Raw genomic sequence first — 18,094 nt, forward strand, 5'->3', positions numbered from 1 at the left:
AAACAGAAAAAAAGAAACATAGGCTAGGGGAAGGGAGAAGGTAGGGGTACAGAATGGATGGAGAAATGCTGAAGGGAAGAACAGAGAGGGATAGGAAAGATAGTGTGGTTAAAAGAAGAACAAGCAAAGGGGGACAGTGTTAGCTGGCAGTGATAGAGGGCAGTATAGACTGCACTAGGAACCCATGATCAAAGCAATAGTTAGAGAAGAGGGTGGAGAAGACTGATTAGCTGAAGACTAGGGAGTGAGAGGAGGCAGATGAGGAGAGGGGGAGAGGAAGAGAGGAAGTGAGAGGAAGGGGAAAAGGAGGGAGAGAGACACTTAAGATACCAACAGAAAATTAAGTGCTGTGAATTCATACAGAATGTGAATTCATTCATACACACTGTATGAAAAACTGTCATATAAGTGATTTAACTAGCTAAATCCTGAAAAATACAAAGGATTTTGGTTAAGTACAAAGGAACACAAAGCCTATGCCATGAATAAACAAAAATGAAGATTTAACAAAGAATGATATACTTTAAAAAGACTATAACCAACACAGAGCAGAGATTTTTTGCCAAGTGAAACAGTGGAAGGTAAGGTATGAAATCCTTTTGTCAAGGGAAAATGAAAGATTAGCTAGAAAAAACTATTTTGTTTAAAAAAAAAAACTTACCTTATTTCCCTCTTTATGAAAATTAGAACAAAGTGTTTATGGAGAGAGTTACATTACATTAAGTTATTTTTAGCTTAATAAATCTAGAGGAAAATAATACCTAAGGCTACTACTGACCATTAGAAATATGCAGAGTCAAAGTGATCTAGACATGTATAAAAAACTACATACAAAATCAGTGGGGGGGGCACTTTAACATAGGCAGAAGACAAAACCTTGCAAAAATAAGAAATCTGAAGTGTCACGGATTAGAGGATGGAACATTACATAGGATCTAGCAATCCTACTCCTACTTATATTTCCTAGAGCAGTGCTCTTTTCAAATTGAAGATAATTCAGCTGGCAGATAACAGAATCAACTTGCGGGGGCATCAGCAGCATTTTTAAACAAAAAAGAAAACATAAGAATGCATCCCTATAAACCAAAGTTTAGTAAGGGCAAATACTGTCTCCTGAAACCTATGTTTCAGGTGTATGGGAGGAGAAGGGTTTGTATGTATGAGTGTGTCTACATACGTATGTGATCACCATAAATTTCTTACTGTGAGCCACAGTTACAAGAAGTACAAAACTGACAACTCTAGTAAAACCATTGCCTTTGCGCACCTCAGTTATTCACAGCACTGTAAACGAATGAACCAAAGCTATAGGTAACAATAAAAAAAAAACTTAAAAATAAAAGGTCTGACAGAGAAAAAAGTAACAGAAGCGTCCACACAGTATGATGTCATTTTCATAAAATATAAAAATAGGAAAAAATCAGATAATATATCATTTAGGAATACATTTTTTAACTTTTTAAAGATGGAAATGATAAACACAAAATTCAAAATGGTGATTAGGTTTGGGGTGGGGATTGGATAGGGAGAACCACACCACATCTTAAGCTGGGTAGTCACAATTCTTCCATTTTAACACTTCACAGCATATATGCTACACAAATTACTGGGGATATAAGAAATTCCTCATTTTAAAAGTTGGATTTATATCAAACATGAAGTGATTTGGGGCCTGAATTAGTATGCTGATAGTGAGAATGAAAACAAACAGATGACTAGAAAGAACGATAGAGCTTTAACAAAGGAAGATAGTCACTAAACATTTAATTCTATTTTCTGTGATTTTTTTTATTAACTTCACATACATAGCCTCATTTACCATTTCTATATTAGACACTGATGGTTAAGAAAAGTTGAGAAACTTGCCTGAATTTATACAACTAAAAATTACTATAAACCAGAATTTAAACCCAGAACTACCCTGTGTCCAAAGCCCATATTCTCTTTATTGCTTACACGAATGGACTGGGTAACTGGATATAAATGCTTAGTCATAAATGCTCAAAAGTTCAAAGATACCTCAGGTACTTCCTAGTCCAACCTCTTTATTTTGTACTTAGGAAATTCAAAGAAACTGGACTACTGGCCCTAAATACCCTATGGCTTCAGCAGTTCTCAAGATGGTTTTGTCTGGGGATGCTTTACAATATTAAGAAGTACTGAGGCTCCCCAAAACTTTGTATTTATATGAAGTATATATCTATTACTACTTGTCATATTAGAAATTAAGAATAAGGAATTTTACAAATATTAATTCATTTCAAAATCACAATAAAGTCATTACATATTAATATAAACATTTCTTTAAAAATGACTTTTTCAAAACAAAAAATAATAATGAGAAGAGTGCTAGGATTTCACATTTTTGCAAATCTCTTTAAATTCTAGCTTAATAGAAGATGGTTGCATGCTAATATCTGCTTTTATATTCAATCTACTATATACTGTTTCAGCTTACGTATATGAAAAAAATCCACTTTCAAATAGATGTGTAACTGGGAAAGGAGGACCTCATACCTTCCTAAAAAGGTCTCCCAGGCTCCTGAAGTCTTCAGGCCACACTTTTATAATATTACTGCTCTAAAGGTTATATTCCTCTAGCCATCCTTCTTAAGGACTTGAACAAAGAGAAGTGCATACAAAAGCACTGAATTAACATCCACCATCTTGAAAATCTGAAAAATCTCATTTATACTGGCACTCTGCTAACCTAGAATTCCCCCACATAGATCTGAAATACAATCCAAATGTACATAAGACCCAAACTCAATCCTATTTTTCTCACGATCTTTTGTAAAGAGGAAAACAATACTAGCAGAAAATTAGTCCAGATTGCAGGAGAATTCTATAATAAAAACCAAAAGATCTGGGCACCAGCACAAACTAAATTAAGTTAGACAAGAGATGGCAAACAGTTTCTGTAAAGTACCAAGTAGTAAATATCTTAGGCTTGGAAGCCATACAGTCACTGTTGCAAATATTGAATACTTGTGGCATGAAAGCAGCCAGAGAAAAATATATAAATGAATGGAAGTGGCTGTGTTTCGATAAAACTTTATTTATAAAAATACATCAGGCTAGATTTGACTCTCAGGCCATATTTGGCTGAACCCGGCCTTAGAGTAAACTGGTAAGCTCAAAAATGGAGTGATTAAAAGGCATTTTATAAAATCAAATCTTTTTCTTATTTAGCATTGGATGATTCTCAAACGTAAATCAGTAGAGTGGTATCTTCCAATCTAAGCTATCTTTGTAAATCCTTATGATAATAATGTACCCTTCTCTCATTAAGTAAGGAGAAAGCAGAATAAATAACTCTTAAATACCTTCAAATAACTAAAAGTTATTCAAACACCTAAAAGTACGTATTTAGGAAATGACAATATATTCCAAAAGAATAGCAAAATATTTCAGAGAAATAACTATGATACTCAATAAAACATTTAAAGATATATCAAATTTATCATTTCTAATCTTTATTCCTTCTAGTGAATTTATAATTTATATAATTATATAATTCTATTTCTTCTGAATATAGAAAGTTGTTAAACAAGATACGAAATGCATAAACCATAAAAGAAACTAACAAATTTTACGGCATTAATTATTTCAAATGTAAAATTTCCTCAGAAAATACAAACATAAAACTCTAAAAATTAAGTCATTAAGCAACAAATTTGCAGAAGATATTCATAAATAATAGAGCAAGCAAGAGATAAGGCAAGAATATATTTCTAAAGCTCCCATGAAACAGTAAGAAAATATAAATTAAAATTATGGTGATATAGCATTTAAAATTTATCAAATTTGCAAATTTTAAAATTCCAGCCATACCAAGTGATGAGGGGATGAGAAACAATAAGAAATTATACATCACCAGAGAGCATGGAAACAGATATACCACTTCAGAAACAAATTTGCATTATCATTTAATATTCAACATCTGCATCTTACAAGTCAGCAAGTCCACTTATAGGAATATACAGAGAGGAACTTCTAATTATATACAAAATGTATCAAAAATGCTTATTGACTAGTAAATGGATAAAGCCATACCATGGAATGGAATGGAATACAACACAACTGAGAAAATGAACACAACTACATAGGTCAATGTCAATGAATCTCAAACAATGACAAGTAAAAACAGCAAGCTACTGAAAAATGTGTTTAATATGATACCATTTTTATTAAGTATAAACATGAAAATAAAATTCTTTATTGTTTAGACGTGTGTGTTATTAAAAATATACATACGAAACAGAAATAATGTAAACACCCAAATTAAGGTTAGTAGGGAAAGAGAGAGGGGCTAACGATGACAGACAAAGCAATTGGGATGGAGAACCCAATATCATAAATACTGGTAGATACATTATTCTTTATACCTTTTTGTGTGCCCAGAATATTTCATAAACAATTTCAAACAAAAGCTACACATAAATAACTTACACTGGCTTAGGTTAAAAATAAAAAAGGACTAGCAGATTCTTCCAAATCAATTTTTTAATTGACTGTAATGTAAGCAAAGGGCAAACATTAGCCTGAGCTTTTCTATTTACTCAACCACCTTACATTATTAGAATAACTTCTCATCTTTGAATATACTGCGCCACCTTGTGTTCAAAAGCTTCAAACTACCCTAAAATTTAGAGACTCCTATCTGCAAAAATGGCTACTTTAAAATATAACTTTCCTAAGGATGTACTCTATGGTAACTAACATAATAAAAAATTATTATAAAAAATAAAAATAAAATATAAAATATAACTTTCTTTATGCTGTGGTGTGAGGTTTCACTTTATTAAGTTAAGCATACATAAAAATGACATTTGAAAAACCCATTTTGATTCTAAAGAAATTGGAAAAACTTTATTTTCTTTTTAGTGATTCCCTTTAATTGTTCCTTTCACTGTGCTTTCAGAGAATAATGAGTAAAATCAAAATTATAGACATTTAAAACACTAAAATACATTTTCATTAAAAAACTTACCTTTGAATGTGTGATTGATAAGGTGTCTACCCACACACGCCAGCCACCCCACTCATATTTGACTGCATGGTAAAGTAGGATTCTGAATATGGCATATACCATTTCTGTTATCTTTTGCTCATCAGAATTCTTAGGATTGAAATAGCAAAGAGAAAGCATCCACTCTTGCCATACAGAACACTGTAGCAAGCTCCTGAAAATTATAAGAGGATACTGAATTACTGGGGGGGGCGGGGAACATCTCTAAGAATTCTAAAAAGTAAAAGTTTAAAACAAAATCAACCAAAAAAGGCACCTCCATGTACGTATTAAAACAATTAAAGACGGTCATACTGAAAACTCAATTTAAATGTATGGTACATTATTTATATACCCTAATGAAAAAAGCTTATGGAAAATTCATTTCACAGTATTTTTTAAAACAATTCTTATTAGAAAAAAATTGGTTTATTCAAACCTGGACTTGAATAGTGCAAGCAATTGCTTTCTGATCCCACTTACCTTCTGTTTTCTCTACTGTTATTAAAAAGTTTAATCATGTCAGAAAGAAAGGCTCTGCGAACTTCCATGCTCTCTGGGCACTGAGGAGAATTTCGAAGTAGGGTTGCAATTACTTTTAGTATCTCTGTAAGACAATTCATAAATTAGTAAAACCTAAAACATCACAAAAAATTCATAATGGAAAATCATTAATATATTTCCCTAGTTTTCCTGACATATGTATCTACTGAAAACATCTGTTTTTGTGTTATGAAAAAATAATCATCTGCAGAAAAGAATGACAATACATTCATTAGAAAGCATCCATAAGAAAGGGATTTTTTTAATTTTGTCATTACAAATGTATAAAAGTTGAATTTTAAAAATTTTAAAAGTTGAATTTTACCTTAAATCAAATTAAATTATAAATGAATTAAATAATAGTAAAACTACTGACAACTCTCACAATCTCTACAAAATAGTAAAGTTGATCTTAAAAAAAAAAAGCTATAATCAGAATCTCAGAAAAACAGAAAAAATTCTCAGCTTTTTCAGCAAAATTCCTGGTATGCATATAGCCTTTCCTTTATAATGAATTTTAAAAGCTATCAAGATTTTCAACACCCCAAATAAATACAAAGGAAACTGCTACTGTAATGGTCTTAAATATAACACTGTCTAAATTTCCAATACTTAGCTTTAAGGAAAAAAAATTCTTTAAAATATATACTTAAATACAGAACTTCAAAGAAACAAAAACAGCTATAACCCCGAATCTAAAGTTAAATAATATATAAGTTTTTACCCAGTTACAATTTAGAACTTCTAAACTAGCCTTTTGCCAAGGGTTTTGGTGATTTTGAAGCAGTAAGTACAAAATAGCAAATATGAAGATACTTTATCATACAATGAAAGACATTTGGGGAGTAATTTCCGAATTCTTCTAATGAAAAACTGAAAATTTCTCTACCTGAACAATGATTACAATGATGATGATAATCATAATAACAATAATGGTGATAAATAACAATAGCCACTAATTTTAAGAAATACGCTATTTGAGGCACTGTTTTATGAAAATACGGGTATTAACCCATGTACAACGATAGCTAAATATTGTTATTATGCCCATTTTAGAGATAAGAAAACTGAGGCACACAGAAATTAAGTAATTTACCCACGGTCACACAACTATTAAAACAATCAGACAAGATGAAAAGCCAGGGAGCCTATGTTTTTAAACACTATACTATATGGTATGTCTTTTCTGAGACAGTATATTACATAGATAATATACTATAAAATTCTTACTTCAATAAGCCATCTTCCCCATAATCACATAAAAATATTTTATATTTATATACATATACTCAAGATTTTCTTTTTTTAACTCTCTAAAATGATGACATCAAGTCTCCCTGAAGGCTGAGGAAAATTAAACTTCAGACATGTGTTTTTAAAATTAGTACTGAAAGAGAACACCACAAACACAACTCACCACCCAAAAGGTAATTAAATTTCAAAACTCTACAAACCAGTTATTCTAATGTCAATAATCTTAAAAAGTAAGATGAAAAATGTACACTTTATACAAGTGCTTAAGAAATCTAAATATCAAAGAAAAGACTGTTAAACAAGACTAAGTTCATAAACAATAAAGAAAGCAGATATTTTTCAGTTCCAAACTTGGTATTCTCAACTTGACAATAATTTAAGATGAAAGCTAAGTCCATGGTTCATGTAATTTGGCCTGACATCACTAAATAGTGCAATCAAAACTTTACTGAAAATCTGAACACACATTAAATCAATATCTTACACATACAATTCTTCAAAACCTATATATAAACATTTCCATATAACCTAAGGTCAACTTGAAGTTATATTCAACATTAACCAAAAATAAGACTAGTATTATATCATTGCCTATAATGAAATATTCCTTGAACAGTATGTTTTCAACAGTATCAACTTCACATTTTCCCCAGTGACTTTCTTTTTATTAGTAAAAGGTAGTTATTAAAAGTATAAAAAAGGAGGGAGAAATGGGTGAAAGTACTGAAAGGATACAAACTTCCAGTCATAAGCTGGGTAAGTTCTAGGAATCTAACGTAGAATATGGTGACCACAATTAACAATACTGTATTGTATAATGGAAAGTTACTAAGAGGACAGATCTTAAAAGTCCTCAGCACTACACACACAAAAAATCGTAACTCTGCAGTGACGGATGTGTTAACTAACCTTACTGTGTAATCATTTCACAATATGTAGGTAAATCAGATCATGAGGTTGTACACCTTAAACTTATACAACATTGTATGTCAACTGTATCTCCATAAAGCTGGGAAAAACAAAAACAAAAATAAAAGTATATAAAATACATACGAGGATTTTGTATCTTTACTGAAGAATCAGGATCCGGATGCTGTTTGTGTATCACTTGAGTACAAATATGCTCTATAAGAATCTACAGAAGTAAAACAATAGATTATATTAGCATAATCACTGTTTTACCATGGCTATTAATGAACTTTAAGTACAGCACTAATCAATATTAAGTATACAATCCAATGCTATCATACTAAATATATTCTGCATTATATAAAATAAATAATTTCAACCTTATAACTCTATTTTTACTTAATTACAAATGAGACATCAAATAGTCAATACAACAGAGGAAATACTTAACAGAGATGTTCATACTGTTTAACAATTCACAGATTAAAATATTTAAGATGCAGCCACATCTCCTTTATATAACTAATTTCAAAATTGTATATCTAACCTAAATTACCTTATTTCACCTAGATACTATCAACTAAATTATACAGGTTTTCTCAAAATAAGAAATTAGTTAAGATTAAATTCTAAATATATTCCTACCTCAAACAAAACATTATATGTGGTCATTGTGATTAAATTTGTCTGAAGCATGAGTCTTTCTGCTAGCAATGAAAATAATCCATGTCCAAGCATGACCTCAGCTTTTCTTCTGCAATTTCATAAAAAGAAATAATCAAATGCAGAGTATTATTATCCACTATTTAGAATGCAAGCTGGATGAAGAAGACACAAAAATGTTTTTCACATCATCAACAAATTCCAACTTAATAACTCTTCTAATTTTCTTCAACCTAGAACTCATAAGGTCACAAAATCTTTAAGGAGAGAAATACAAACTACAGTGTAAGCACGGCTAAAGTTAAAAATACATATATACACAAGACTGGCTATGTCACAGCACAGCAAAAAATCTCCACAAAAATCTCCAAAGCAATTATTTATTAACTAGTTTCTACTCTCCGTCAGCACTGAGCTAAGCTCCACTATGGATGATAATCTAAAGCCCAATAAGTCATTAAGTAGAAAAACTACGTGGAGGAAAAGACAGAAGAAAAGAAAACTAAGAAAATGAATACTGTGAAAACAAATATACCAAAATCAAACTTCCAAGCAAAAATTTATGAACTGAAGTATCATAAACTTTAATTCTACTTTGGGATTCATCAAATTTTTTCTGCAAATGGCTGGATAGTAAATACTTTAGGCTTTGTGGACCATATGGTCTCTGTAACAACTCAACACTGCCGCTGTAATCTGAAAACAGCCACTGATAATAAGCAAATAAATGACTGTGGCTGTGTTCCAACAAAACTTTATTTACAGGCAGGCAACTGGAATCCACATAAAGACCACAGTTTGCCAACATTTCTCTATTGCTACAACTGTTAATTTTTATAATAAACCAACCCTGGTATAAGGAATAATAGGTAGGATATGAATATCTATATTCAGCTAAGAAAAGAAAAACACAGAAGTTTTAGTTTTCAGTTATCCTTATAGCAGAATATACTATGACAGATAATGAGGTTAAAATGTCAGCTTTATAGTACAGATAAAGCAAATGATCATCAATCCACACAAAATGAAGTCTCCATGGTTTCTAAAATTCCATTTATACAAATGTATTCTCATAATAAACAAGGAACAAATGGAAAATTTAAATTTTATGTAAAAAAAAGTATATACTCCTGTTTCCACTTTATTTTTAATATACAGAAATGGGATTACATTTACATAGATTTTATAAATAAAAATGAAGAGAAATTAGAGAAATCACAAAACACAAATACTATTCCAAAGATTTATAAAATAAAAAAGTAATATACCACAGTCCACTTTAGATTTCATGCATACTATACTCACTTTGGTGCCAAGTGTTTTAAAAAATAGCCCATTGCCTTGAGAGCTTGTACTCTGATTCCTTCACTTGTCGATGCCAAAAGTTTATAGATAACACTGAAGGAAATAAAGTTAAAAACAATTTACTAAGTATATTTTCCAAAAGTAAACATTTAAAATACAAAGGTATATATGTGCATTTTAATATATTTATGATTATAAACCTAATCCCAAGTAAGATATGGGTGAATTTAACATACGTTCCTGACACTTAAAAACTTGCTTATCAACTATATGCTGTCTTCAAGAAACCCACCTTACATATAAAGACACATACAAATTAAAAGTAAAAGAATGGAGAAAAATATGACATGCTAACACTAATCAAAAGAAATCAAGAATAGTTACATTAATTTCAAAGAAAGCAGCCGTTAAAGTAAGGTAAGTTATCAGAGATAAGAAGGGCATTGCTTAATGATAAAGGGGGTCAATTCTCTATTGAGACATACTAGTCTGTAACATGTATGTGCCTAACAATAGAGTATAAAACAATATGGTATAAAAATTGATAGAACTGCAAAGAGAAATAATAGATGAATACACTATTCTAGTTGGAGACTTTAAAATTCCTCTCAGAAACAGATCCACTAGGCAGAAAATCAGTAAGGACATAACTGAACTCAACAATACCATCAATTGACTGTCCTTAATTGACATCTATCGACTGTTTCATCCAGTAACAGCGGAACACACATTTTTCTTAAGCTAACACATAACATTCACCAAGTAGACCACATTTAGGCTATAAAACATACCTAAACAAACGTAAAGATTAGAAATCGTATATTGTTTGCCCCAGACAACAATGGGATTAAACTAGAAATAAGAAGTAGCTGCAAAATTCCAAAATATTTGGATATTAAACAACACACTAAAAAAAAAAAACCACACACACACACACTAACAACACACTAAAAATAACATGTAGGTCAAAGAAGAAATCTTAAGAAAACATAAATATATTTTAAACTAAATGAAAATGAAAACACAACTTATAAAAATTCATGAAATCCAGCAAAAGCAATGCTTACAAGGAAATTTATAGCATTGAATGCATATATTAGAAAAGAAGAAAGAACTTAAATCACCAATCAACCTTCCTAGGAAACTAAAAAAAGAAAAGAATATTCAATCCAAAGTAAGCAGGAAAATATAAATAAATATTAGAGTGGAAAACAACAAAAATGAAAATAGGAAATCAATAGAGAAAATTAATGTAACCAAAAGCTGCTTTGAAAAGATCCAGAAAATAGACAAACTTCTAGCCAGGCTAACTAATAACGTAAATAGAGAACACAATTTACTACCTTTAGAAATGAAAGAGGGAACATCACTATAGATCCCATGGACATAAAAAGGATAATAAAGGAATACTATTAATAACTCTATCCCCACAAATTATATAAACTAGATGAAATGGACCAATTCATTAAAAGAGACAATCTGCCAAAACTCACACAACAATAACTGATGATCTAAAAAGGTTTATAACTACTAAAGATAGTGAATCAATAAATAATAACCTATTAAAACAGAAAGTGTCAGACCCAGACAGGTTTCCTGGTGAATTCTATCAAAAATGTAAGGAAGAAATTATGCCAATTCTCTACAATTAGTAGAGTATCGTCCTTCAGAGGATAGAAGCAGAAGGAATACCTTGTAACTCATTCTATGAGCCAACATTATCCAACACCAAAATAAAAAAATAAAAGACATTACAAGAAAACTACAGACCAATATATCTCATTAGCAAAGATGAAAAAATCCTCAAGAAAATATTAACTAATCCAAAGCAAAAAAACAGAACAAACACACATAAAAAGAATTCTATACCATGACTAAATGAAATTTATCCCCGGGATGCAAGGCTGGTTCACCATTTGTGAATCAATTAGTATAATCTATCATAAAATCAATTAAAGTATTCTATAGATAAGAAAATTACTGGTATCAATACATGCAGAAAAAATATTTGACAAAATCCAACACCCATTCATGTTAAAAACTCTAAACTAGGAATAGAGGGGAATTTTTCTCAAGTTCATAACAGGACTACCATATAAGGACTACCCACAAAAACCCTACAGCTAACATATTTAATAGGGAGAAAGTCCAAGGATTCCCACTAAGATCAGGTACAAGGCAAGGCTGTCCCCTCTACCACTCCCTTTCAGCATTGTACTAGAAGTTCTTGATAATGCAGTGAGGCAAGAAAAGGAAATAAATGGTATACAGATTGTGAGGGAACACATACATTGTCTTTGTTCACAGATGACATGATCATCAATGAAGAAAATCTAGAACCAACTAAAAAAATCCTGGAACTAATAAGCAATTATACCAAGGTTGGAGAATACAGAGTTAATATACAAAAGTCAACTCCTTTCCTATATACCAATAACGACCAAATGGAATAGGACATTAAAAACACAATACCATTTATAGTAGCACCCCCCAAAATATGTACAAGATCTACATGAGGAAAACTATAAAACTGATGCATAAAACCAAAAAAGAGCTAAGTAAATGGAGAGTAAACCCATATTCATAAATAGGAAGACTCAATATTCTCAAGATCTCAGTTCTTCCCAACTTCATCTATAGATTCAATACAATTCCAATCAAAATCCCAAAAAGTTATTTTATAGCTAAAGAAACTATTCTAAAGTTCATACTGAGAGGCAAAAGCCCAGGACAGCCAACGCAATTACTGATGGAGAGGAACAAAATTGGAAAATCAATGCTACCTGATTTCAAGATGTATTATAAAGGTATAGTAATCAAGACAGTATGATATTGGCAAAAGAATACATGAATAAATCAATGGAACAGAATAAAGAACCTAGAAATAGACCAACATAAATGTGGTCAACTTCTCATTGACAAAGGAAGGACAAAGGCAGTACAGTGGACCAAAGATACTCTTTCAACAAATGATGCTGGAACAAGTAGATATCCACATTCAAATAAATGAATCTAGACATAAAAATTAACTCCAAATGGACCTAAATGTAAAATGCAATACTATAAAACTCCTAGGAGACAAGAGAAAACATAGAAAACCTTGGGTATGGGGATGCAAGATACAAAACCAAAGACACAATCCACAAAGAAATAACTGATAAGCTGGACTTCATTAAAATTAAAAACTTCTGCTCTGCAAAAAACAATATCAAGAGAATTAGAAGACAAGACAGACGGGGAGAAAATATTTGCAGAACACATATCTGATAAAGAACTGTTACCCAAAATATACAAAGAACTCCTAAAACTCAAGAATTTAAAAAAAAAAAAAACTATTTAAAAAACAGCCAAAGAACTTAACAGACCCTCACCAAAGAAGATACATGAATAGAAAATTAGCATATGAAAAGATGCTCCACATTATATGCCATCAGAGAAATACAAATTAAAACAAGAATGAGACACCACTACACACCTATGACAATGGACAAAACCTAGAACACCAACAACACCAAATGCTGGTGGGGATGTAGAGCAATATGAACTCTCATTATTGGTGGGGATGCAAAATGGTACAGCCACTTTGAAAGAGAGTTTGAGAGTTTCTTACAAAACTAAACATACTTTTACCATAGGATCCAGCAATTGTACTCCTTGTTATTTACCCAAAGAAGTTGAAAACATGTCCATACAAAAACCACATGCATGTTTATAGTACCTCATTCATGATTGCCAAAACTTGCAAGCAACCAAGATATCCTTTGGTACGTGAATGGATTAATAAACTATGAACACCTAAACAATGGAATGTTATTGAACACTAAAAAAATGAGCTACCAAGCCATGAAAAGACATGGAGGAATCTTAAATGCATATTACTAAGTGAAAGAAGCCAGTGTGAAAAGGCTATATACTGTATGATTCCAAACATATGACATTCTGGAAAAGGGAAAACTACAGAAATAGTAAAAAGATCAGCAGGGGGCAGAGATTGAGGGTGGGTGGAGAAGGGATGAACAGGCAGAGCACAGGATTTTTAGAGCAATGAAAGTACTCTGTATTATAACCTAATGATGGATACATGCCATCATATAGTTGTCCAAATCCACAGAATGTACAATACCAAGAGTGAACTGTAATGTGAACTATGGACTTTGAATGATTATAATGTGTAAATGTAGGTTCATCAACTCTACCATTCTGGTGGGTATGTTGATAAAAAAGGAGGGTATACATGTGTGGGGACAGGCGAGTATATGAGAAATGTCTATACTTTCCTCTAAATTTTATAACAGAAAACTCTTCTTTAAAAAAGCCTTTAAAAAATTTTGCTTATCTCTCACTATTGTTCCTTTTAATGAAGACCAAAAAATAAGAACAAATTAAAATACTTAGAAAATAATGGTGGTCTATATTATACCCACAAATGTATTTATGCAAACTGTATGGCATAAAGCTGATTCTGAGTCACTGTTTTTCCCTCTACTACAGGCTAAACAATGCCCTTTGGAAACTACCACATTTATTTTAAAATCAATACAAAGAAATCATTGTTTAATAACACATACTTAAATCTGTAAATAATTCTCATCATGAAAAGCAAAAGAACAGGATAATGAGTAACAATGACAACAGGTAATGAATGATAATCAAAAATAATTAAAAAGCAAAAAGGTTGAAACATACATGCATCTAAAAATAAATTTCACCTTCAATTCTCAAAATTTACATAGTAATCAATTTTAAATTTTAAAATGATCGCCAAGGGCATTCAGCCACAGACCACTGATTTGAGTATAAACAAAGTATAGAAAAATCTATCATACAATTACATAAGCAAAGTAATGTTCAATTGATTTCATTATACCATTTCTTTCCTCATAAACATTTAGAAAAAATCAGAAACTTTTATGATTATTTTAAAAATACTAAGATTTTCAAGTATCCTCCTAGATAAAAATCCTAATGCTTAATAACTAAGTCTGAAAAAAATAATTATGAACAAAAGTAAAGGCCTTGATCCTCTAGTGGCTGACAGAAAAGGAAATAAATAAAAAGAACTTTGATTACTACTAAAATATTAATTAAAAATATCTAGGTCCATAATACATTATAATCTCATAAAATGATATGTGAAAGTAGACATTTTTAATACAAATCATACTACCAAAACTAGTTTCACATTCAATTATTGGGACAATACCGATATGCTTATAAATTATTTTCCTTCCATGATTTAAATTAAGTAAAATAAAAATTAAATTATCTGTAAAAGAAATATTAACATAAGTTTAATACTGGTTTAAAAACCACAACACTCTAAGATATTTTAACATAGAATGAATTAATCTATGCTTGCTATAGTTTAACTTAACAAATAATCTTTGGTTAAAATCACAATGATTTCGGGGCGCCTGTGTGGCTCAGTTGCTAAGCGGCTGCCTTCGGCTCAGGTCATGATCCCAGGGCCGTGCGGGAAGCCTGCTTCTCCTGCTCCCACTCCCCCAGCTTGTGTTCCCTTTCTCACACTCTCTGTCAAATAAATAAAAATAAAATCTTAAAAAAAATAAAATAAAATAAAATCACAATGATTTCACCAAAAGATGAACTCCAGATAGAAATGTCTAAGTACTTTCAAATAATGTTTTATTAGCATTAATAATATGAAAAGACCAAAATGACTACAATTGGATCTACACACCTCATACGTACTGTATAATAATTTTTAAGTGCTGAATACTTCCCATTAAAGCTGAATCCAATTAGTTTATCTACTAAACCTAACCACTAAATTCTGTAAAACCAAGTGAGCATAGTTTACTTTTTGATCAAAGCTGAATCCCTATTTAACACAAAAAACATTCCTCACATTAGAGTAGGAAAATCCTGTACTGCTTCAATGACATTTATATATTTTTCTAACTATAAAAAATTTATAACTTTACATACATTCCTCTCTTGGAAACAGAAAAAAGTATAAGAAAGATATTAAGAGCAATCCATAAGAAGTACTATTTAAAATTGGGGTATGTTTTCATATAATCCATTTTACTACAACTATACATATAATGAAAATTTATGTACATTCTAACATATATATTTTTCTGAACTGAAAAATACTGCAGCATGTACATTATAGCATTTTCAATGAAGAAAATATTCAGGTAATAGAAATACCAAAAAGAGTCATTTGAAAAGTAACAGATTATTTCAATCTGTTCACAGACAAAAGCTCATTAGACTCCAAAAATTAAAAATTTAATACTTAAAACTTAAGCATGGCCTACGATGTGACTGACACTGCATTAGAAAACATAGTCAATTCTAAGGAAAAATAAGTGCCCCAAGATATCAGAGACAATGTCTAAATGAAGTGATGGTGGAAAAGAATTTATACTTAACAAGTAAATGAGAAAATTTCTCTCATTTAATGGAATTTAAATTGCCACTTAAAATTTATAAAATTAACTGACTTCTATGATGCAGTTTGGCATTCCTATATTACCTGGAACCAGGAAAGACTATCCCCCTCTCCAAATTTCTCCATGTTTTTCAATTTGAGCCTATGTTACACTCCATTTGACTTTCAGTTAATATGAAAGTTTCACTAAATATATACCTGTGCTCTTCATGTTGGCCCTTAAAAATTATGGTAATACATTTTAGGTAGCAATGTATCCATAAACAGATAATGAAATTATGCATCAATGCTCCATTTGGATTCTTGGTCTCTTTAACTCATTAAAGAAATCAAGAAAGAAATCAAGAAGGAAGAAAAACAGATGGAAAGAATGACAGAAGGACAGACAAGCAGACAGGCAGAAAAAGAGAAATGAATGAATGAATGAATGAATGAATGAATGAATGAAAAAGAAAGAAAGAAAGAAAGAAAGAAAGAAAGAAAGAAAGAAAGAAAGAAAGAAAGAAAGAAAAAGAAAAAGAAAGAAAAAATAAATCAACAATTCATAAAATCTCATCCTGAATTTTTGGAGCCAAAAAATATTTCCACAGAACTCCAACTAGATTTAAAAAAAACTACCCACCCATCATTCCCAAGTTATTTTTTCCTATATAACTAATGTAAATATTCAATAAATCTCTTTATCCAATGTTTTTTTTAAATGACTGAACCACATATATTTAGATGGGACTAATTATTCACATTTCCATATAGTCTTCCAAATTACAGATTTTTCATTTATTCATAATAAGCAAAAGACTGGGAAGGTACCAAAATTTAAAGCATAAACTATAAAAAAAAAAAAAATAGCAAGAATGACTTTTACTAATGCCAATGTGGAAGTCAGCATTTCCCTCCACCAAAAAAAGACAGAAATAAAATTAAACAAAATTTTCACATGTAACCTTTCATCCAGGGAAACAACAAATTGAGAGGCATTTATTATTGAGAAATCACTACACACTAAGATAAGAAAATCAAGAGTCAATGGCCTTATTGATGGGACTAATGCCCAAACCACCTTCCCAGTTGAGAGGGAGAGAAAACAGAGAGGAAATTAAAAAAAAATAATTAAATAATAAGCTCAGAAACCAGATGCTGCACACCATGAAGCAAACAAAATGTGGAGATTAGACAAGGCAAATTATTAAAATAAACAAAAAAATCAATAACCCATGGGGCACCCGGCTGGGTCAGTCAGTAGATCATGCAACTCTTGATCTGAGGGTTGTGAGTTCAAACCCCATGCTGGGTATAGAGATTACTTAAAAATGGAATATTTTTTAAAAAGAAAACCAATGAGGCACCTGGATGGTGCAGCTGGTTAAGCGTCTGACTCAGTTTCAGCTCAGGTGGTGATCTCAGGGTTATGAGATCAAGCCCCACATCAGGCTCTGCACTCAGCACAGAGTCTGCTCAAGATTCTCTCCCTCTGCCCCTCCAGCTCATGTGCTCACTTGCTCGCTCTCTCTCACGCTCTCTCTCTCAAATAAATCTAAAAAAAAAAAAAGAAAAGAAAACCAACAACCCATGGACAAACAAAACAGAAATCAGACTTGCTATAATACTTATCTGAAATACTCAGTTTTCAACCAAAATTACTACACATGCAAGGAAATAAAAAAGTGTGACTCATAATTAAAAAAAAATAAAGCAATCAGCAAAATGATTCAAGTTCCAAATACCAGATTTTGCAAACACTTCAACGACATGCAATAAATACGTTCAACTAATTTTAAAATGGCATGTTCAAATAATTAAAAGAAATTAACAGTAAGTAAACAATAAGGAAATTTCAATAAAGATAAAAACAAACCACATGAAGATTCTAGAGTTGAAAAGTAAACACAAAAAATGAAAAATTCACAAGAGGTACTCAACAGCTGATTCAGATAGCAAAAGACAGAGTCTGTGAACTTCAACAGATCAACAGAAATTATCCAATCCGA

At 31.1% G+C, this 18,094-nt stretch overlaps 1 protein-coding gene across 4 annotated transcripts in view; it reads right to left on the reverse strand.

The window, feature by feature from the left end:
• LRBA (LPS responsive beige-like anchor protein) overlaps positions 1 to 18,094 on the reverse strand; it is a 791,030-nt gene that overhangs the window by 569,021 nt on the left and 203,915 nt on the right. For all 4 annotated transcript variants that reach the window (XM_087866503.1, XM_045798851.2, XM_045798849.2 and 1 more), the window contains 5 exons: positions 9,686 to 9,778; positions 8,363 to 8,471; positions 7,862 to 7,943; positions 5,495 to 5,618; positions 4,994 to 5,186 (listed from right to left, as the gene is read on the reverse strand). In XM_087866503.1, the coding sequence (XP_087722629.1) occupies positions 4,994 to 5,186; positions 5,495 to 5,618; positions 7,862 to 7,943; positions 8,363 to 8,471; positions 9,686 to 9,778 (601 nt within the window). The remainder of the gene's footprint in view (positions 1 to 4,993; positions 5,187 to 5,494; positions 5,619 to 7,861; positions 7,944 to 8,362; positions 8,472 to 9,685; positions 9,779 to 18,094) is intronic.

Source organism: Ursus americanus, chromosome 13 (assembly GCF_024610735.1).
Source record: "Ursus americanus isolate L20-20 chromosome 13, mUrsAme1.1.p, whole genome shotgun sequence".
Classification (NCBI taxonomy): Eukaryota; Metazoa; Chordata; class Mammalia; order Carnivora; family Ursidae; genus Ursus; species Ursus americanus.